This window comes from Salvelinus fontinalis, chromosome 27 (genome assembly GCF_029448725.1).
Source record: "Salvelinus fontinalis isolate EN_2023a chromosome 27, ASM2944872v1, whole genome shotgun sequence".
Classification (NCBI taxonomy): Eukaryota; Metazoa; Chordata; class Actinopteri; order Salmoniformes; family Salmonidae; genus Salvelinus; species Salvelinus fontinalis.
Genome location: NC_074691.1, coordinates 27,423,534 through 27,447,709, shown reverse-complemented (window position 1 = coordinate 27,447,709; position 24,176 = coordinate 27,423,534). Strand labels below are relative to the sequence as shown.

At 42.1% G+C, this 24,176-nt stretch overlaps 1 protein-coding gene and 1 long non-coding RNA gene across 5 annotated transcripts in view; one reads left to right on the top strand and one right to left on the bottom strand.

The window, feature by feature from the left end:
* The window catches only part of LOC129825377 (uncharacterized), a 169,449-nt gene extending 149,212 nt beyond the window's left edge, over positions 1-20,237 (bottom strand). The window contains exon 1 of the long non-coding RNA XR_008754855.1: positions 20,148-20,237. This is a non-coding gene — a long non-coding RNA (uncharacterized LOC129825377). The remainder of the gene's footprint in view (positions 1-20,147) is intronic.
* A 1,069-nt stretch (positions 20,238-21,306) lies between these two features.
* LOC129825376 (MAM domain-containing glycosylphosphatidylinositol anchor protein 2-like) overlaps positions 21,307-24,176 on the top strand; it is a 416,697-nt gene continuing 413,827 nt past the window's right edge. For all 4 annotated transcript variants that reach the window (XM_055885438.1, XM_055885439.1, XM_055885437.1 and 1 more), the window contains exon 1: positions 21,307-21,426. In XM_055885438.1, the coding sequence (XP_055741413.1) occupies positions 21,354-21,426 (73 nt within the window). In that variant the 5' untranslated portion in view covers positions 21,307-21,353. The remainder of the gene's footprint in view (positions 21,427-24,176) is intronic.

The window sequence follows — 24,176 nt, the reverse complement described above, 5'->3', positions numbered from 1 at the left end:
ACGAAACAACAATTTTCTGACCAATATGCAATATTCATCCTTCATGAATAATGAATATGTTTGCTCACAGCTCAGCTGAAAGTGTTTGTGGGCCTATATTTTATATCTCAAAGGGTGTACAATATGGATATCCATGGAAAGCTCTGTCCTGATAGAATGAAGAAGTATTTATATGTAATCACATACACTGCTTTGCCCCATGCTTCTTGTCTTTCTGCTATTGCTACTGGCCGCAATAAGGCTTTAGAAAATAGCTCATTTTCACATTCACACCATTCAACCAGAATCACACACAATGTCTGCCGTAAAAATTACAAATAATTACTATGCAAACAAATATCACTGATCTAGGGGTTTCAGTTTTCTTACCCAATTATCAACATCAATTCCGACATTTCGCAAACAAAAAACAGATACACAAACAAACATCAGTAATGGGTTTAAGGAATTGTTTGCTTTAAGACAAAATATTGTATGTAATTTACTCAAAATGCAACCAGTGCTTGCACAGATACGACGACGACGACTGACGGTTTGAAGTTTTAAAAGTTTACTTTTAAACAAAGGCTACCAATGAGGATTTCCATTTACTTTGCAGCTCTAAGCTACTTGCAATTTAAAGTGGAGTTGTTCACTAATCTAATTTACTGCCTGTCTTCACTAGAGGAAGGTGGTGTGTTCTGAATGAGAGATGCAGTAGATTTATTTCCCCTGTACCAGAGCAGTCAAGGACATCGTCCGGAGGCAGGCTAACTGTTGACCTAACCTGTCTGTCCTATGATGGGAGTCTTTCCACTGTAGAATAAATAGAAAGACTGGCTAGCAAAACATATTACTCAGAAAAATATTTCATTTACATTTTGGTCATTTAGCAGACACTCTTATCCAAAGCGACTTACAGTCACTGCATTCAACAAAGATGGATAAAACAACTACATATAACAGTCATTGCAAGTAGGAACTTTGCTCAATAAACCAAGTAAGAAAAGACCAATGAAAGTGCAAGAAAGGCAAGTACAACAGTATGTTATTCTTTTTAATTGTTTTTTTACAGGACAGTCGTGTCTCCATTTGAGGTGAACTTTACTGCCGCAGTGTCTGTTTGAATTTAGATTACTTATACAGTTGGGCTATAGTAATTTCCTCCACAAAATAAGCTTTGACCTCGTAAATTATCTCTTTTGCAACCTGAATAATGTGCCATACTAAGCTGGTCAAATCACATGAGACATAATAAATCTGCTGAGTCAAACTGAATCACATGGAACAGAATAAATCTGCTGAGTCAAACTGAATCACATGGGACAGAATAAATCTGCTGAGTCAAACTGAAACACACGGGACAGAATAAATCTGCTGAGTCAAACTGAATCACACGGGACAGAATAAATCTGCTGAGTCAAACTGAATCACACGGGACAGAATAAATCTGCTGAGTCAAACTGAATCACACGGGACAGAATCAATCTGCTGAGTCAAACTGAATCACACGGGACAGAATCAATCTGCTGAGTCAAACTGAATCCCACGGGACAGAATCAATCTGCTGAGTCAAACTGAATCACACGGGACAGAATCAATCTGCTGAGTCAAACTGAATCACACGGGACAGAATCAATCTGCTGAGTCAAACTGAAACACTTGGGATGTAATGAATCAACAGGTCACCCAATATTCAGGTGTTGCTGTTATCTTACCACTTCAGTAGGTCCTTGGCATCATGAACGCATTAGTCTGGGCTTAACTAATGGATTATTGACATCATATGAATTAAATAAGTTGTCATTATTTTGTGATAATTTAGCACCATGATTAGTGTGGATATCATATCACATTTTCTGCTACAACACTTCTCAACACTTCACTGGAGTCTGCAGAGACAAGTGTAACTTCGACTGAACCGAAAACTTTGTACTATATTGCCTCCGAGTCGGTCTGCCACTTATTTCAACGACTTATTGAATCCATTGACAATTCAACCTGCCTCGGAGACCAAGCCCAAATATCAGTGGGGCTATCACAAAGGGGCCTACCGTTTGGATTCTGTCGGCACCTTGATACTGACTGCCATGAACCACTGCACATCATTCTACCTCAACCTACCTCTTTTCACCATGGTTATGTGTGTAAATGCTGCTGACAGGTCCTCTGCTGACATGAATACTGAGTGTGTCTGAAACGCTTACCAAGTTGGAGAGGAGACGGGGCGAGGGGGGGGGGGGGGGTTAGCGATTGATATCGGTTAGAAAAGAGTGAGAAAGGGGGTGACTGAACAGCTATCAGGGGATGGAGAGAGAGAGAAAGAGATAGAGGGAGAGAGACGTGTGTGTGTCGGGGGTAACATTTGTTGAAAAGACACACACGTCAAGCCTATCATAACCACCTTTAGTTTCTAAAGTCAGGCACAGGCCTCTCAGTCTCGCAGCATGTGGGAAAACACAAGGTAAGTATGAGGGCTGCCAGTGATGCTAGCACACTCAGTGGTGAGAGCATAGAATACAAATGCAAGCCTGAAAGTAGTAGTCTGACAACTCACACTAAATTCTTCCGCCACTCTGTCGTGCTCTGCCATCTTTGAAGTCGTTTGAGGTGACATCAAAATAAAACGTGTTGTAAAGTCATCGGAAATTGAATCATCTCTAACCAATCAAAGCATAAAAGCCACGTGTGTTCTGGCTCTGGCCCAACCCAGTTTCTGGACCAATCAGACATGTGTTCGCATTTGGTGAAAGTTCGGTGGGGAACTCAGATCCAGACTCATTGCAGAGAAGAAACTACCTTCCGTCAGCGTGGCGTAGCGTTAGGTTATGTAATGAATGTACAGTACCAATCCAAAGTTAGCACACACCTACTCATTCAAGGGTTTTTATTTATTTTTACTATTTTCTACATTGTAGAATAATAGTGAAGACATCCAAATTATGAAATAACACATATGGAATCATGTAGTAACCAAAAGTGTTAAAACATTTAAATATATTTTAGATTCCTCAAAATAGCCACCAATTTGCCTTGATGACAGCTTTGCACACTCTAGGCATTCTCTCAACCAGCTTCACCTGGAATGCTTTTCCAACAGTCTTGAAGGAGTTCCCACATATGATGAGCACTTGTTGGCTGCTTTTCCTTCACTCTGCGGTACAACTCATCCCAAACCGTCTCAATTGGATTGAGGTCGGGTGATTGTGGAGACCAGGTCATCTGATGCAGCACTCCACCACTCTCCTTCTTGGTCAAATAGCCCTTACACAACCTGAAGGTGTGTTGGGTCATTGACCTGTTGAAAATAAAATGATAGCCTCACCAAGCCGCAAACCAGGTGGGATGGCGTATCGCTGCAGAATGCTGTGGTTAAGTGTGCCTTGAATTCTAAATAAAGCACAGACAGTGTCACCAGCAAAGCACCCCCACACCACCACACCTCCTCCTCCATGCTTCACGGTGGGAACCACACATGCGGAGATCATCCTTTCACCTACTCTGCGTCTCACAAAGGCACGGCGGTTGGAACCAAAAATCTCAAATTTGGACTCATCAGACCAAAGGAAAGATTTCCATCGGTCTAATGTCCATTGCTCGTGTTTCTTGGCTCAAGCAAGTCTATTCTTCTTATTGGTGCTTTTTATTAGTGCTTTCTTTGCAACAATTCGACCACGAAGGCCTGATTCACAGTCTCCTCTGAACAGTTGATGTTGAGATGTGTCTATTACTTGAACTCTGTAAAGCATTTGTTTGGGCTGCAATCTGAGGTGCAGTTAACTCTAATGAATTTATCCTCTGCAGCAAAGGTAACTCTGGGTCTTCCTTTTCTTTGTCGGTCCTCATGAGGGCCAGTTTCATCGTAGCACTTGATGGTTTTTGCGACTGGACTTGAAGAAACTTTCAAAGTTCTTGATATTTTCCCAAATTGACTGACCTTCATGTCTTGAAGTAATGATGATCTGTCATTTCCCTTTGCTTATTTGAGCTGTTCTTGCCATAATATGGACTTGGTCCAAATAGGGCTATCTGCTGTATACCATACCTACCTTGTCACAACCCAACTGATTGGCTCAAACGCAAGAAGGAAAGAAATTCCACAGATTAACAAGAGTGTGTAAAGTTGTCATCAAGTAAAAGGGTGGCCACTTTCAAGAATTTCAAATATAAAATATATTTTTATTTGTTTAACACTTTTTTGGTTACTACATGATTCCATATGTGTTATTACATATTTTTGATGTCTTCACTATTATTCTACAATGTAGAAAATTATACAAATAAAGAAAAACCCTGGAATGAGTACGTGTGTCCAAACATTTGACTGGTACTGTATATTTGTTTGTTAATTGTTTTCCGAGCATCGTCATCATTACAGAGCGTTTGAGTGAACCTTGACATGAGAGTGCCCACAGTGCTTTTGATTCCGATGGAGTACTGCACTTACAAAAAGTTTTCATTAATATAATAATAATATCTGCCATTCAGCAGACACTTTTATCCAAAGTGACTCAGAATCATGTTTTGTATGTTTTCGTATAGGTCACCGGGAATCAAACTCACAATCAAGAAGCTACAAGTAAGTTACATGTACCATGCTCTACCAACTGAGCCACACTTCTTAGTCAATATCTGTAAACTTTTAGTTCAATATAAGTAACCTTGCCTGAGACTTGAAGATTTGACTTAGTTCCTGTGTGCTTGAGCAAAGCGGGCTAACACAGTTTAATTGTGGTGCAGACAACCCTCAAAAGCAGATCTGGCTGTCAGGCTAAGTAAGCTATGGCTGTGCACAAAGATTACCATCAACACCACACAACTAAAGCAGGTGTTGTGTTCTAACTTTTTCACACCCAAATCCCCCTGTTCTTTCTGTTGAGGCAACCTATTTTTACTGAGAGACCCTTCCTTCCTCCCTAAAGACCAACAGCATGAAGCAACTGAAATTGCAATGTTTTTAAAAATGAATACTGTAAACAAGGTTGAAAGTAAGGGCAAAATAAATAGTGTGGGTACGCCGTATCGGTTAAACATGAGCCTATCACAATAATTAAAACCAAATAAAACTGCAGGTTATTATACCAATATTTATCATTGTCAGAGGCATGAAAAATGTACAAATGGTCTTGAAAACGGGTGGTATAGCCTACGCTCCAAAATGAGTTTGACAATAACAAGGTAGAGATGAGTGGCCGACACCGAGATGCGCGCGGACAGCAGTGAACGCATACATTTTGACCTAATGACAATCGCTAAATGTCTTTAAATGTTTTGGTGTTTTGTTTAAAAGATGTCTCTTTCCATTCACCAATTTGTTTGGAGGCTGGAAATATGTTGTGAGTGGATGAAAATGCACGGGTAGCCTAGTAAAGGAGCCCTTTGAAGTGATTGTTTAACAATCAGATGACAACATCATGACTGGTTGTGTTGATGCTACAATAAAAGGTAATATATTTTAAAAGTTAAATGACAAATCTTTACGAATAGGCCCACTGGAACGTCTGCTTCCAACTCAAACTCTCAAACACGTAGATCCCCTGAACGCAGCTCACTTTCCAGCCCACTTTCCAGCTCACACTCTCAAACTCATAGATCCCCTGAACGCAGCTCACTCTCCAGATCTCAATCACCTGAATTCTGATCACCTGTTCACACACCTGTATGTCATAATCACACACTATTTAGTTCAGTTCTTTGCACCCCATCATTGTGAGGTATTGTTTGTTTTGTGACATACTTCTATTTGGAGCTCTGTTTTTCCTATAATTTAATCCTCACCTGTATGATAGTTTTTTCCTGCCTCAATAACAACGCCATTTGCCTATTCCCTGCCTGTACTTTAGCCTATCGGATTTCCTGTTATCAACCTATTGCCTGATCTCTCACACGACGTTACTAGCCTTTTCCCTGCCTGAACTGTTGCCTTTTTGGACCCCTGTGTATGACCTTCTGCCTGCCCCTGGACCCAGCTACCTGCCTCCTCCTGTGGTCCTTTACAAACTCCTGCTGCACCCTGCGCTGGAAACCAACTCTCTGTCTCCCATCGTGTTCATTACACCCACAGACATCCTGTGTAATTAATATGGATTCTATATGTGATTCTATGATTAGGCCCATACATTTTTTTGGAGGTCCCATACAGAGAATAAATTAAATTATTTTCATCCCTGACTCACATCAGCATACTGACCCAAAATGACAGATATCGCCTAATTGCAGCACATCATCATGGCATCAGTTGTTAGAATAAATGTATTCATAGTAGACTCTGATTAGCATAATGTTATGCCACATTCGTCTTCTTTACAATAGGCCTATCCCTTTGGAGTGTCGGTATAGTCAGATGACAGACTTCATTTAAAAAGAAAAACAAAACATAGCCAAGGTCTGGGAACACAACATTTTATGGCAAGCGTCTTCATTCTCCATCATCCTAAAGACGTGTGTGTGTGTGTGTGTGTGTGTGTGTGTGTGTGTGTGTGTGTGTGTGTGTGTGTGTGAGAGAGAGTGAGAGAGAGAGTGAAAGAGAGAGAGTGAGAGAAAGATGGAGTGAGAGAGAGAGAGAGAGAGAGAGAGAGAGAGAGAGAGAGAGAGAAAACGTGAGTATGTAAGCATTCACATTCTCTGCAGAATTAGACATTCATCCACGTTCTCGAAACATGGGATAGAGTTAAAACATAAAGGCACTCATTCTGAATGGTTATGGTAACGGTTAACGAATGTGATCGAACGAGCAACCTTCTGATCCAGAGTCATGGGATTACACCCATCCACCACTCCTGTCCAATTCACCCTAGCCTACCTGATGGCAAAAGGGCTCACTGTGTCCGGTTTTGAAGGCATTTCCCAAAGTCCTCAGGACATGGATAGACATCAAACTTTGATATCAATATTGAAAGACGCCCTGGTGTGAGAACGTGCAACATGCATGCAGGTGTTTTGGGGCTGTGTTCTTCTCCTTCTGCCTCTTTGCATCAGAAAAGTAGGGTGATGTAGCATGAATAGTTCTCGTTTGGACCCCTGTAGACCCATGACAATTCTGAAAGTTACATCAGTAGCCCTTTTGTACTGCCAATCACCTGATGTAGGCTACAATCAAAGAAAGAGCTTTCACTATAGAGAAGGGAATAGACATGTTGGATATTACTGGTCATTTCGAGGTGTTTGCTGTTGATTGCAGTGGTCAGTTATCTCTCCTGAATCCAAATGAGTATCTCTCTCTCTCTCAATCCAGCAGCTGCGCTCACACACACGCCTCGCCCGACGCTGAGCGTAGCCTTCCATACAGATGAGGTGTAGAAGTGCAAAGAAGGGACCAGGCTTTCGGTCTGGAAGAACGCTTTTGACTGCACCTAGAGTAGTGCTTCGGTACTGCAGTTTAATTGAAAGACGGCCCCATAGAAAAGTCACATTTGAAAATGGCTAATAAGACACTTTAGTCATGACCTTTGTGCCCAAAACATCCATTGATTTATTAAAATTATTGTCGCTGAGGCTATTTATTTTTTCCCTCACTCTCATCCAAAGATATTAAAATGTTATATTCATGCTCTGAGGTCACGACCCCATCTAGCCCGTGGAAGTTCCGGTCAGCTTGTTTAGCTGTCCGTGTGCTCTGTGGGAGTCCTGGGGCATGTTCGTGGGACACTGCTGTCTGTCCAGTGTGCACTGAGTGCTAGTGCGCAGGCGGAGAAATCCCAGTAAGAAACATGTCAGCAAACATGAAATGGCATATGCGAACGTGAATAGATTACGTTGAAAACAAAAGTGTTGCCATCTTGGAGGCAGTCCTAGTTCTTATTATACCTCATTGAATGCAGCACGTATTGCGCAAAGTGACTGATGCTCAGCTCGCTCCATAGACGCCAACTAAATCAAGTGCAGAGTTAACTTTTTTCCACCCAAATCCCCCTGTTCTTTCTGTCAAGGTGACCTATTTTTACTGACAGAACCATCCTTCCTCCCTAAAGACCTGCTGTGGAACTTTCAGGCCTGTCCTATGATTCTCCAGAGTTCTAAGCATTCTGAGTTGCCTCATGCATTGAGCCATGTACAAATTACCCCATTTCCAGTAAATTCCAAAAAAAACATGCACCACCTCCTAGGAGCACTGCCTTACCATTCCACTTCATATGGGCCTAAAAGCCTTGGTGTCTCTATGCTAAATACGTCTCCTATAGAGGAGAAAGGTAATTGTAGAGTGTTTGAGCCATCAAAGTGCTGCTTTGAATCGCAGGGTTTGGGGACTCTGTCATCGTGCTTCTCTCACAACTCCCCCGGTGGGCGTCAAACAAAGACTCTCTTCCCAGTGGGCATACAACGTGATAAAGACGTATTTTTTCTGGTTGAAATCTGGTTCTGAATGTCTTATATCCAGATCACAACCAGATTAACACGTCTTACTTTGGTTGCTACTCAATTAATAGACACCAATCTATATAAATACGTGCATAGTGTTTGTGGGCCATGCACCCATTTGGATATACTGTAAGACACTAGAATCATTACAATGATTAAAATTGGAGTAGCGTTCTATTTCAGCAGGCTGTGCATGATTCAGCTTAGCACAGTTGGCAAACAGCTGGAAGAGCACACTAAAGCAGGTTAGGATCTCATGGCATACTGTACCCAGTCAACGCCCTGAGCTCGAGTCTATTCCGTTTGAGACTCGGGAGACTCGGCATGGACTCGGACTCAGGGGGCTTCATGCGGGCCAAGCTCCTTCTGGCAGAATCATATTACTTTAGGTTCTGGCCCACTTCAGCTTATCCGCCCCAACCTTTTCAGAAATAGGGCCATTGAGGTTTTTATTCAGAAGGTATTGAAATACCAATTTTTTGGGAAACAAAGAAATATGATATATTTCACCTCTAAGTCATCGAATTTCCTTGGTCATTAAAAGCTCAAATTTCTGAGAGTCTCTGTGGTCCTTTAGCTATTAGAGGTTTAGAGAATCTCTGATGCAATAAATGTTTCTGCTTTTACTACAGGCTAGGGCAGTGGTTTCCATAGTTGCAGTCCACCCAATTGAAAAGAGTACATTCACTTCCATAACATTTGTGCTAGGCTACCAGCATGTAAAATTTACGTTCACAATAATACAGTAAACCCTTACAAAAATTCACTGCCGTTTTAAAATGCAGTGAAACTACAGTACACTGAAATAATGGTGGTTGAATTAATGTATATAGTAGCTTACTGTGTGTGTTGGCTTCTAATGGTGTTTTTTGTATGTATTAGTTAATTGCACTGTTTATAGTGCTGCAGATTTTATTCTGTTCCACTGAATGCAATTTTGATGTTCTATTATAACTAACTGAATGTGTTTTCAGAATTGACCAGAATTGACAAAACCCTATTTTAATGACATTTATTTTTCATCAATAATAAGTTTGACCTGAATTTGACCCTTAAATATGAGTATTATATTTCCCTTAAAGCCTTTAGCAAATAACATAATGCATGCAGTAATTGTATTTTAATTTAAGTAGCTAGATAGGGAGGTAGGCATATCAGTTCCAGCTAAAAAAACTTGATTGGAATCTGTGCCTCACTCACAGAAAATGCCTGGCCTGCATTGCTCGAGGATAGGCTACACAAAAACACAGCTGAAAACGAAAGTTTCTTGAAATGTACATGAAAACTTTGAAAGGATTTGGAGTCCCCGTTCTCCTTAATTCCTGATTTACATTTGTAAGTAGAGAGGCGGTTTGTGGTGGAGAAGGATTGTCAAAGAAAGATTTGCTAGCTAGCTAACGTTAGTTCTCTGGCTAATCTGAATGGCGCCAGATGGGATGGCTGCCATTTTACGGGCTCCTAACCAACAGTGGAATTTTGTTTGTTTTTTCGCATTGTTTCAAACTTATTATGTACATAAAATTGCTGCAACTGTCTCTTATGACCGGAAATAGCTTCTGGACATCAAAACAGCGATTACTCACCTTGAACTGGACAAAGATTTTTTATTTAATGAGTTCAACGCGAAGGATATACTGCTTTCTGGAGAACAAGTCCAAATCCTGTCATTCGGGTAAAGAAAAGGCGGAGATACGGAGGGAGAAGGTCGGGATGCCTTGTTAAGATTTGTAGGCGAGTGAGTAAATTACCATTACCATCGGTTTTATTGGCCAACGTGCAATCACTGGAAAAAAACAAACCTGATGATGTGCAGTCGAGACTATTCTACCAACGGGACATTAAAAACGGCAATATCTTATGTTTCACGAGTCGCGGCTGAACGACGACACGGATAATATAGAGCTGGCTGGTTTTTCTGTGTATCACCAAGACAGAGTAGCTACGTCTGGTAAGACGAGGGGCTATTTGACAATAACTGCTGGTGCGCAATATCTAATGTTAAAGAAGTCTCAAGGTATTGCTCGCCTGAGGTAGATTACCTCAAGATAACCTGTAGACCACACTATCTACCAAGAGTGTTCTCATCTATATTATTCGTAGCCGTCTATTTACCACCACAAACCGATGCTGACACTAAGACCGCACTCACGAGCTGTATAAGGCCATAAGAAAACAAGAAAATGCTAATCCAGAAGAGGCGCTTCTAGTGGCCGGGAACTTTAATGCAGGCAAAATTACATCTGTTTTACCTAATTTCTACCAGTATGTCACATGTGCAACCACACACAGAGACGCATACAAAGCTCTCCCTCGCCCTCCATTTGGCAAATCTGAACATAACTCTATCCTCCTGATTCCTGCTTACAAGCAAAAACTAAAGCAGGAAGTACCAGTGACTCGCTCAATACAGAAAATGTCCGATGACGCGGATGCTACGCTACAGGACTGTTTCGATAGCATAGACTGGAATATGTTCCGGGATTCATCCAATGGCATTGAGGAGTAAACCACCTCTATCACCGGCTTCATCAATAAGTGCATTGAGGATGTTGTCCCCACAGTGACCGTACGTACATATCCCAACCAGAAGCCAATGATTACAGGCAACATCCACACCGAGCTAAAGGCTAGAGCTGCAGCTTTCAAGGAGCGGAAGAAATCCCGCTATGCCCTCAGACGAAGCATCAAACAGGCAAAGCATAAATACAGGACTAAGATTGAATCCAACTACACTGGCTCTGACGCTAGTCGGATGTGGCAGGGCTTGCAAACTATTACAGACTAAAACCAATCTGCAAGCTGTCCAGTGATGCGAGCCTACCAGACGAGCTAAATGCCTTTTATGTTCACTTCAAGGCAAGCAACACTGAAGCCTGCATGAGAGCACCAGCTGTTGCGGACGACTTTGAGATCACACTCTCCATAGCCGGTGTGAGCAAGACTTTAAACAGGTCAACATTCACAAGGCCGAGGAGCCAGAGGGACTACGAGGATGTTTAATAACTCTACCTACATGTACATATTACCTCAATTAACTGGCACCCCCGCACATTGACTCTGTACCGGTACCCCCTGTTTATAGTCTCGCTATTGTAATTTTACTGCTGCTCTTTAATTACCTGTTACTTTTATTTCTCAATCTTATTCATACTTTAAAAAAAATGCAATGTTGGTTAGCGGCTCGTAAGTAAGCATTTCACTGTAAGGTCTACACCTGTTGTATTCAGCAACATGTGACTAATACAATTTGATTTGATAAAAGGGATCCACAGATAAAAGGGAAATTGTGTTCGTTTTTAAGTTAGTTATCTTTAATTAATTTCTCCTTGTTTGTCTTTCAAGCACTCGTGTGGGTTTATATCTTCCGGATATCCAATAAGGAAAGGACTTGCAGCGTATGGAGCGTCTCAAATAGATCTAGGTTCTATTTTAGCGGTTGGCTACGATTCACATGCGAGCGGTGTGGGTGAAATTATTACATAAAGTGTGTAAATATATTTCACAAACGTGACCAGAGAGGTTTGCATGTAACAATCTTTGTTGCAGGAATGATATGATAGACACATACACTACCAATCAAAACACTCTAATGTACTTGTCCTCTTGCTCAGTTGTGCACCGGGGCCTCCCACTCCTCTTTCTATTCAGGTTCGAGCCAGTTTGCGCTGTTCTGTGAATGGAGTAGTACACAGCGTTGTACGAGATCTTCAGTTTCTTGGCAAACTCTCGCATGGAATAGCCTTCATTTCTCAGAACACGAATAGACTGACGAGTTTCAGAAGAAAGGTCTTTGATTCTGACCATTTTGAGCCTGTAATCGAACCCACAAATGCTGATGTTCCAGATACTCTAGTCTAAATAAGGCCAGTTTTATTGCTTCTTTAATCAGAACAACAGTTTTCAGCTGTGTTAACATAATTGCAAAAGAGTTTTCTAATGATCAATTAGCCTTTTAAAATGATAAACTTGGATTAGCTAACACAACGTGCCATTGGAACACAGGAGTGATGGTTGCTGATAATGGGCCTCTGTACGCCTATGTAGATATTCCATAAAAAAATCTGCCGTTTCCAGTTACAATAGTCATATACAACATTAACAATGTCTACACTGTATTTCTGATAAATTTGATGTTATTTTAATGGACAAAACATCTCTGGAGAGACCTGAAAATAGCTGAGCAGCAACACTCCCCATCCAACCGGACAGAGCTTGAGAGGATATGCAGAGAAAAGTGGGAGAAACTCCCCAAATATAGGTGTGCCAAGCTTGTAGCGTCATACACAAGAAGACTCAAGGCTTTAATCGCTGCCAAAGGTGCTTCAACAAAGTACTGAGTAAATGGCCTGAAAACTATTGTAAATGTGATATTTCAGTAGTTTTTTTATACATTTGCAAAAAAATCGAAAAACCTGTTTCTGCATTGTCATTATTGGCTATTGTGTGTAGATTGATGAGGGGGAAAAAACTATTGTATCATTTTTAAGGGCTGTACCCTAACAAAACGTGGAAAAAGCCAAGGGGTCTGAATACTTTCTGAATACACTGTAAGTATCAAAATGAAAAGTAATTGCAAAAATATACGTAAGTATCAAAAGTAAAAGTACAATTATAAATAATTTCAAATTGCTTATATTATGCAAACCAGACAGCACCCGTTTTTGTTTTTTAAATGTATGGATAGCTAGGGGCTCACCACAACGCACGTGTTTTTATTGAGTCCGCCAGATCAGAGGCAGTAGGGATAACCAGGGATGTCCTCTTGATAAGTGTGTGAATTTGATCATTTTCCTGTCCTGCTAAGCATTCAAAATGTAACGAGTTATTTTGGGTACCAGGGAAAATGTATGGAGTAAAAAGTACATTATTTTCTCTAGGAATGTGATGAAGTAAAAGTAAAAGTTGTATTGTCAAAAATATAAATAGTATAGTAAAGTACAGATACCCCCAAAAACTACCTAAGTAGTACTTTAAAGTATTTTTACTTAGGTACTTTACACCACTGGTAATACGCTGTAGTCAGGTGGTCATTAACAGGTTATGAAGAGGTCTTAACTATGACCAGTACATAATGTAGTGGTCAGCATTATGACCAACTGGTCAGACGGTGGTCAGAAAAATAGGAAAATATTCTGGTCAGTAACTATATGTAAAGAAAACTGTCCTTTTTCAACCAGTATATAAGAGGTCATAACAAGATGTCATACTGACTGATGACTTTTCAACCAGGTTTTGCCCACTGGGTTGTTGAACAGATAGAAGTTCAAAGTAATAATTCACCACATTTGAGAAGTGATGTTGACAATTTAAATGGAGCAACGGGGAGTTTTACAAAAGCAAACAGAGCAGGGGCTGTGTTCATTACTGTACCCTGACTAGGCACCATAACCGTACACTAGCGCCAAGCATTGCGGCGCAATTGGAACTGCTGTTGTTGTTACAGGTGGCAACTGAGCTATTATAGGAAGAGTTCTGGAAGCAATGGAATGTAAAGAATACATGGTGTTCTGTTCTGGAATGGATCATGAGTTTTGTAATGACAGCGGATGCACAATACTGCCTGCATGTTGCAACACAATAACCTCCCATAACCTGATCTGTTTACTATCATAAATCATCTTATTTATATTCCATCCTTATGAAGGCGCTATGTGTGTGTGTGTGTGTTTGTGTGTGTACGTGCGTACGTGTGTGTGTATGTCAACACTGAATCATTGGTTCAGTCATGCAATAAATATTTGGGAGTACTGTATTATAGCTTAGAGTGTGCAACTTTCTCAAGATATAATTTGTTTGTCTGTGTCACGTTCCTGACCTGTTTTATGTTATTTTTGTATGTGTTTAGTTGGTCAGGGCGTGAGTTGGGGTGGGCATTCTATGTTTTGTGTTTCTTGTTTAGGTCACTTGTAATTAGCCTTGTATGGTTCTCAATCAGGGACAGGTGTTTGACGTTTTCCTCTGATTGAGAACCATATAAAGGTTGGCTGTTCACAATGTTTGTTTGTGGGTGATTGTCTTCCGTGTCTGTGTCTATGCACCACATGGGACTGTTTCGTTTGTTCGTTCGGTTGATGTAGTCTGTTCCTGTTCCTGAGTTCTTCGTGTATGTATGTAAGTTCCATGTTCAGGTCTGTCTACGTCGTTTTATTATTTTGTAGTTTATTATCAAGTGTTATTTTCGTGTTTCGTCGTTTGTTTAATAAACTTCATTATGTATTCACAACAGGCTGCATTTTGGTCCTCCGATCCTTCTCTCCTCTCCTCGTCCGAGGAGGAAGAACTAGACACCCGTTACAGTCTGTACTGTGTTTGATTTTCTTTTCGGCTCTGACTCAGATAGCATAAAACTTAAAAGGATTGCAGGTATAGAGTTCTGGTATGGCTACTACATAATGTGCTATCACAGACTCTCTCCATTAGCGACTTATAACAATACAATTTCAGGAGGTTTTTGCTGCTTTCTTACCGGTATATTGTACAATTCTACCTGTAACAACAATGAACAAGTACTACATATCATATCAAATTATACAAGTCACATGCACAACAGTGAAATGCTTACTTACAAGCCCCTAACCAACAATGAAGTTCAAATTAAATACAGATAAGAATAAGAAATAAAATAAACAAGTAAATAGAGGCAGTAAAATAACAACAACGAGACTATATACAGGGGGGTACCGGTACTGAGTCAATGTGCGGGGGCACCGGTTAGTTGAGCTAATATGCACATGTAGGTAGATACATAGATGATAACAACAGAGAGTAGCATTGGTGTAAAAGAGGGGATGCAAATAGCCTGGTTTGCCATTTGATTAGGTGTTCAGGAGTCTTATGGCTTGGGGGTAGAAGCTAATTAGAAGCCTGTTGGACCTAGACTTGGAGCTCCGGTACCGCTTGCTGTGTGGTAGCAGAGAGAACAGCCTGTGACTAGGTTGGCTGGAGTCTTTGACAATTTTTAGGGCCTTCCTCTGACACCGCCTGGTATAGAGGTCCTGGATGGCAGGAAGCTTGGCCCCAGTGATGTACTAGGCCGTTCGCACTATCCTCTGTAATTCCTTGCGGTCGGAGGCCGAGCAGTTGCCATACCAGGCAGTGATGCAACCTGTCAGGATGCTCTCGATGGTACAGCTGTAAAACCTTTTGAGGATCTGAGAACCCATGACAAATATTTTCAGTCTCCTGAGGGGGAATAGGTTTTGTCGTGCCCTCTTCACGACTGTCTTGGTGTGCTTGGACCATGTTAGTTTGTTGGTATTGTGAACACCAAGGAACTTGAAACTCTCAACCTGCTCCACTACAGCCCCATCGATGAGAATGTGGGCATGCTCGGACCTCTTTTTACTGTAGTCCACAATCATCTCCTTTGTCTTGATCAGGTTGAGGGAGAGGGTGTTGTCCTGGCACCACACAGCCAGGTCTCTGACCTCCTTCCAATAGGCTGTCTCGTCATTGTCGGTGATCAAACCTACCACTATTGTGTCATCAGCAAACTTAATGATGGGGTCGTGCCTGGCCATGCAGTCATGAGTGAACAGGGAGTACAGGAGGGGACTGAGCACGTACCCCTGAGGGGCCCCTGTGTTGAGGATTAGCGTGGCGGATGTGTTGTTATCTACCATTACCACCTGGAGACGGCCCATCAGGATGTCCAGGATCCAGTTGCAGAGGGAGGTGTTTAGTCCCAGGGTCCTTAGCTTATTGATGAGCTTTGAGGGCACTATGGTGTTGAACGCTGAGCTGTAGTCAATGAATAGCATTCTCACATAGATGTTCCTTTTGTCCAGGTTGGAAAGGGCAGTGTAGAGTGCAATATAGATTGCATCGTCTGTGGATCTGTTGCGGCGGTATGCAAATTGGAGTGGGTCTAGGGTTTCTGGGATAATGGTGTTGATGTGAACCATGAACAGCCTTTCAAAGCACTTCATGGCTACAGACGTGTGTACTACGGGTCGGTAGTTGTTTAGGCAGGTTACCTTAGTGTTCTTTGGCACAGGCACTATAGTGGTCTGCTAAAAACATGTTGGTATTACAGACTCGTTGAAAATGTCAGTGAATACACTTGCCAGTTGGTCAGTGCATTCTCGCAGTACGCGTCCTGGTAATCAGTCTGGCCCTGCAGCCTTGTGAATTATGACCTGTTTAAAGGTCTTACTCACATCGGCTGTGGAGAGCGTGATCACACAGTCTTCCAGAACAGCTGGTGCTCTCATGCGTGTTTCAGTGTTATTTGTCTCGAAGCGAGCATAGAAGTAGTTTAGCTCATCTGGTAGCCTCGAGTAACTGGGCAGCTCTCGGCTGTGCTTCCCTTTGCAGTCTTTAATGGTTTGCAATGGTCTCCGCCTCCTCTTCATGCAAATCATGGGGATCTGGGCCTGTTCCCGAGAAAACAGTATATTGTTCGCGTCGGCATCGTCAGACTCGTTAAAAGAAAAAAAAGGATTCTGCCAGTCTGTGGTGAGTAATTGCAGTCCTGATGTCCTGAAATTACTTTCGGTCATAAGAGACGGTAGCGGCAACATTATGTACAAAATACGTTTTAAAAATAACTTACAAAGAACGCAAATAAACAAACAAAAAAACACAATCGGTTGGGGGCAGGTAAAACGTCTGCCTTCTTCTCCGGCGCCATCTTACTTACTTATTTGACAATAAGCCAGCAATAAGCTAGCCATCTGCTACAAACACAAGAATAAACTTTATATCGTGCCCCAGTGTATAAAAAGAAAACACATTATCTCTCCAAACCCTAAGATATCGTCTATGTCTGTGCCTTACAGACTCATATCGCCATTAAAATCCAATACGGCCTGCACTGGGACTCTCCAGGGAGAAGCCATCATGTCTATGGGCCTTTAGATGATGTTAAATGGACATGGAAGCACTCTCCACTGAGTTCCCATCCCCAGTATTATTCAGCTGCAGCTCCATCCATCTCGTATGGGCATTATGAGTGGGGCTGGGTGGACATGTTGGATATGAAATAATCCATTATGGTTCACTGGGGAAGAGGAGTGAGTGGACCTGGAGGGAGACTGCTCAACAGTAGACAGATGGGGAGTAAAAGTCTGCAGAGTCCCTTGTGGCCTCCCAGAGAAGGAGTCCATATTGGATGGATAATTCAAGGGTACATACAGAAGACAAAATGATCAGCAGCTAACAGATGGGGTATTAATATCAAACTCAAATAGGCAAACACGTCATTTAGGCTTACACACACACACACACACACACACACACACACACACACACACACACACACACACACACACACACACACACACACACACACACACACACACACACACACACAGATGGAGACTTTAGATGACATAATGACAACAGACACTTCTGCTCAAGAGGCCTTGTTGAGATAAAACAAAACAAATGATCACTTGAAAAACAAGAACGCGTCAAAAAGTTGCCCTCATCTTGCCTGTGTTCCACACTGTGACTATCTATCTCGACGGGGCACCACTTTAATCTCACATTCATAGAGTGGTCTAATCACTTGGATATTCGTATTGAATTCAAAATGAAATCTTCCATTTTAAATCAGACCATTTCATCAACTCATCTGAGCTCTCCTAAACATTGTACATTTACCACACAGTAGGCTATATCATAGTCCGTTTCTGTTATGGCCTTTGCATAATAAACTACTGAGTGCTTAATTAACGTGTGCGATTAAGCCTAATCACTGACCTGTTGAAGCATTACCCCAGAACTAGAAGTGATTTGAAGATGTTAAGGTGACAATTGAAATGTCAAATTGAATTGGTCACATACACATATTTAGCAGATGTTATTGCGCGTGTAGCGAAATGTTTGTGTTCCTACTGTAGCTCCAACAGTGCAGTAGTATCTAACTATTCACAACAATACACACAAATCTAAAGTAAAATAATGGAGTTAAGAAATATATAAATATTAGGACAACCAATGTCGGAGTGGCATTGACTAACGTCAAGAGTGTGCAAAGCTGTCATCAAGTAAAAGGGTGATTACTTGGAAGAATCTGAAATATAAAATATATTTTGATTTGTATAACACTTTTTTGGTTATTACATGATTCCATATGTGTTATTTCATAGTTTTGATGTCTTCACTATTATTCTATAATGTAAAAAATAGGAAAAATAAAGAAAAACTCTGGAATGCGTAGGTGTGTCCAGACTTTTGACTGGTACTTTAAATGTGATGGAATGTACAATACATGATATTAATCCTCTGTTTTAATCCCCCTAAAAACCGAGTGAAAAATGTAATAATAATAAAGATACTTTTAGAGCAAAACAACATAACAAAACAAGAGCTGACTCAAACAACTTGACAACTGTCAATGTCTCATGAAAGAGAAAAGCATGATGGTTTTAAAGCCGATCTTGTTAAACAACAAGAGAGAGAGATGGGGAATATGCTGTAGTTGAGACTGTTTATAGTCGAAGTTTCAGCCCTAAGCCCTTTCTCAAGGCCATGCTGTCTCTGACTATTGAAATGGAAATAATGCATCTCACACAGATAGATGTGGTCATTATCTTATTATGTCCAAGTTGTAGTTCATTTATGGCCAGTAGAGGGCACTGCTTACATAACGTCTATGGTCTCAGTTTCATCAAGGGTGACAAGTCTCTCTCCATCAATACACATTCATTTTGCTCTCCATCGATGATGTGGAGAGACTGGTAGCCTATTTGTAAACCAACAGCAGTTGCGGTGTTTTCAAAAATTTATAGTGTAACTCACATCAGCATACTGCCCCAAAATGACAGATATCACCTAATAGCAGCACATCATCATGGCATCAGTTGTTAGAATAAATGTATTCATAGTAGACTCTGATTAGCATAATGTTATGCCATATTCGTCTTCTTTACAATAGGCCTATCCCTTTGGAGTGTCGGTATAGTCAGATGACAGACTTCGTTTAAAAAGAAAAACAAAACATAGCCAAGGTCTGGGAACACAACATTTTATGGCAAGCGTCTTCATGCTCCATCATCCTAAAGACGTGTGTGTGTGTGAGAGAGAGAGAGAGAGAGAGAGAGAGAGAGAGAGAGAGAGAGAGAGAGAGAGAGAGAGAGAGAGAGAGAGAGAGAGAGAGAGAGAGAGAGAGAAAGAGAAAGAGAAAGAGAAAGAGAAAGAGAAAGAGAGAGAGAGAGGGAGTGATAGAAAGAGAGAGAGAGTGAGAGTAAGAGAAAGAGAGAGTGAGAGTAAGAGAAAGAGAGAGAGAGTGAGAGAGAGAGAAAGAGAGAGAGAGAAAGAGAGAGAGAGAGGAAGAGAAAGAGAGAGAGAGTAAGAGAAAGAGAGTGAGAGAAAGAGACAGAGTGACAGAAAGAGAGAGAGTGAGAGAGAGAGAGAGAGAGAGAGAGAGAGAGAGAGAGAGAGAGAGAAAACGTGAGTATGTAAGCATTCACATTCTCTGCAGAATTAGACGTTCATCCACGTTCTCGTAACATGGGATAGGGTTTAAACATGAACCCGTGTGTGTGTGAGAGAGAGAGAGAGAGAGCGAGAGAGAGAGTGAGCGAGAGAGCGCTAGAAAGAGAGAGAGCGTGAAAACGTGCGAGAGTGCGCGCATCAGTGTGCATGCAGGTGTTTTGGGGCTGTGGTCTTCTCCTCCTGCCTCTTTGCATCAGAAAAGTAGGGTGATGTAGCATGAATAGTTCTCGTTTGAGACCCCTGTAGACCCATGACAATTCTGAAAGTTACATCAGTAGCCCTTTTGTACTGCCAATCACCTGATGTAGGCTACAATCAAAGAAAGAGCTTTCACTACAGAGAAGGGAATAGACATGTTGGAATATGACCTGTCATCTCGAGGTGTTTGCTGTTGATTGCAGTGGTCAGTTATCTCTACTGAATCCCAATGAGTCTCTCTCTCTGTCTCTCTCTCGCTCTCTCAATCCAGCAGCTGCGCTCACACGCATCGCCCGACGCTGCGCGTAGCCTTCCATACAGATGAGGGCTGGAAGTCACGCACTCCTTGACGTAGCGAGAGACCGGTTGCAGTGTCGCTCGGTCTCTGTAGCAGCGCAGCACGTATTGCGCAACGTGACTGACGCTCAGGTCGCCCGTAGCCGCCAATCCAGCCGGTAAAACACCGTTATCCTACAAAGTGGGATTGGGAAGTGAGCCGACAAGAAGCTCCTCATTTTATTCTAAACCAGAATCATCCCAGGAATCCGGTGCACGCGCCACTCTCTCCCTCCCTATACCGGACTCACCCACCTCTACATCTCCAACAGAGATGACTCGCGCACGGTGTCGGAAGTCGTGATGTAGCCGTTGGTGAGCGAGCACACCAGCTAGCCCTTGAAGCAACATCGCGGTTCAAGAACTCAACCGCTTGTAGCAGCAGGCAACCGTTTTTTCCCCGAGCAGCAAATTGCATAGAGTCTCGCTGTGATTCAAATGGCAGCGCTTTTAACACTTGACAGTTCATGTATTTTATCTAAACAAGACATGACAACCACTGGAGCCGCTGAGGAGCCATGTCCCTGGACATCATCTCAACCATTCTGCAGCCAGGAGCATCAGTGTGACCACTCAGTGAGGAGCTCCGAGGGTAAGCACCAACGTGACGGACGGAACTGAATAGACATCATTATTGGGTCCCACCTACCTGAAGCAGCCTATTCGATCCACTGTCATCACTGACTGTCTTTGGGCTAGGGCGTTAGTCTTCTGCTCTGCACTGTCTCTGTTCCCTGGCTCTCTGTTTGCTACAGAACCGCCAAGACATCCACTGGCTCAGTATACAAGCAGCACACCGCTTTTGCAAATTAATTCGTCAGCACTTGATTTGTTGTGACAGTGTACTGAGGTGAAAACGCGCCTTTTAGCTTTTGGCGTTCATAAATGACCGTTGCAACCCATTCAGAACATTGGAGGATTGGAGCGGCAGCGGTGTTCTATCTATTCACGCGAGTTCCATCGCTTCTCCAACCTCTTTCGTCAACCCGGAAAGGACTTCTTGCCTCTGAGAGCTGGATATGTTGAGATTAACGTAAAGGATGGATCTAATAATATCTGTTTTGGGGATCCTGACGCTGTTACTGGAGGGCATCAGTTGCCAAGGAGTGTACGGTAAGTGTGCCTCTTCCTCCAACAGGTTGCAAGGAACGTGACCTTGTAAGATTTGCGCCCATAATTGCAACTTTAATGGGGGTTGGCGCCACAAAAAAATCGGAACTCATCTTGAGGGGCTGCAGTGGTTCATGGGTCTGCAGTTTTACACATTTTGCCATAGGGTGGAGACAATTTTTTGCAGTTTTTAACATGATATCGAATTATCAATGAGACCCCGGTTGGTAGTTTGAACATGCTTACTACACGTTTAGATAGCTAGACTAATTTACCAATCTAAAAAATGTTAGCTGACATGGGCTAATTGAGTGACTGTCAGGGATTTACATAACAATAGATGTGTTTGTGTTGCACAAACACATTTTGAAATTGCAGCTTTTGTATTCGATTATTCTAACTCTTAACAGTTAAATTGAGACCCAGACTGAGTTCCCCCCAAAAAGTGCAAAAAAAATTGATCAGTAGGCCTGCAAAAGGAAGGGGGGGTCACGGGCCGCAGTGCATTCTCAATAGAAACATAGTGTTGCACGAGGAATTGATTATTTTTTTTTTAACCTTTATTTAACTAGGCAAGTCAGTTAAGAACACATTCTTACTTTCAATGACGGCCTAGGAACAGTGGGTTAAGTGCCTTGTTCAGGAGCAGAACAACAGATGTTTTACCTTGTCAGCTCAGGGATTTGATCTTGCAACCTTTCGGTTACTAGTCCAACACTCTAACCACTAGGCTACCTGCCGAATGAATGACTTATGGAAGAGAGAGCCACGAGCTGTCTATCAACCATTGGTTAGTGACCCCGCACCAGGTTATTGAACAGCGAATATATCACAAACTGTCAAATTCCCATCAACTCCATCACAAATGATTTCTGGTGTTCTAATATAGCTAAACGATTATCACAGTCGATCGGTTTCCTTTGTTGTTGGTGACGATATGATATGTAGATGTTGATGCATCTTGAGGGCTTCTATGTACTGCCTAAGTAAACGAGCCGCCAGAACAGCTTCAAAGCACCTTGGCATAGATTCTACAAGTGTCTGGAACTCTGTTGGAGGGATGCAACATTCCTCCCCAATAAATAGCCGAAATAGTGGGCAACTTGGCCTTTTGATACATGACCCTAAGTATGATGGGATGTTCATTGCTTAATTAACTGAGGAACCACACCTGTGTGGATGCATCTGCTTTGTATCCCTCATTTACTCAAGATTTTCCTATATTTTGGCAGTTGCCTGTATCGTACCCATGTGTATAATGTGTTACGTTTCTAGATTCAGACAATGTCGCCGTCACATTGAATCGCATTGAGCGTCTCTTAACTGTCAAGATCACTTTTATGTATAAATATTTGGTATTCACCAACAAGAATGCTATTTAAATAATGTACTGTATAAGCATATCACACACACACACGCACGCACGCACGCACACACACACACACACACACACACACACACACACACACACACACACACACACACACACACACACACACACACACACACACACACACACACACACACACACACACACACACACACACACACACGCTGCCTGGGCTGAAAAGACATGTGTGTTGACAGCGGAGGTGCACTCACTGTTCTATGGTAATAATATGAATCATATGAGCGAGTGAAACCTCACCCCCGAGCAGAGCTGGATACATGGGGGCAGACACCACGGACCTGCAGCTGTTGCTACCAGTGGCAGTGACCTGAGAAATATTGTAGACCAGAGTGAAAGCTCTGGTCATACCAGGGGTTCAAGACTGTCTGATGGATACTGGTGGTAAGCAGGCATGCTGTGTACTAGTGGCATTATCCAGATTAGAGGTTCAGTCAGACTGAGGGGTTCAATAGAGACTGGTTATGTGGATGTAATACATGACATTACCAAGCAGGCATGTACAGTGCATTCAAAAAGTATTCAGACCCCTTGACTTTTTCCACATTTTGCTCTGTTACAGCCTTATTCTAAAATTGATCTAATTATTTTTTCCCCTCATCAATCTACGCACAATACCCCACAATGACAAAGTGAAAACAGGTTTTAAGAAATGTTTGCAAATGTATTAAAAATAAAAAACAGAAATACCTTATTTACATAACTATTCAGACCCTTTGCTATGAGACTCTATATTGAGCTCAGGTGCATGCTGTTTCCATTGATCATCCTTGAGATGTTTCACAACTTGATTGGAGTCCACCTGTGGTAAATTCAATTGATTGGACATGATTTGAAAAGGCACACACCTGTCTATATAAAGTCCCACAGTTGACAGAGTATGTCAGAGCAAAAACCAAGCCATGAGGTAAAAGGAATTGTCTGTAGAGCTCCGAGACAGGATTGTGTCGCGGCACAGATCTGGGAAAGGGTACAAAAAAATATGTGCAGCATTGAAGGTCCCCAACATTCCTAAATAAAATAAGTTTGGAATCACCAAGACTCTTCCTAGAGCTGGCCGGTCGGCCAAACCCGGCAATCGGTGGAGAAGGGCCTTGGTCAGGGAGGTGACAAAGAACCCAAAGGTCACTCTGACAGAGCTCCTCTGTGGAGAAGGGAGAATCTTCCAGAAGGACAACCATCTCTGCAGCACTCCACCAATCAGGCCTTTATGGTAGACTGGCCAGATGGAAGCTACTCCTCAGTAAAAGGCACACAATGACGTCCCTCTTTGAGTTTGCCAAAAGGCACCTAAAGGACTCATAAGAAACAAGATTTTCTGGTCTGATGAAAACAAGATTGAACT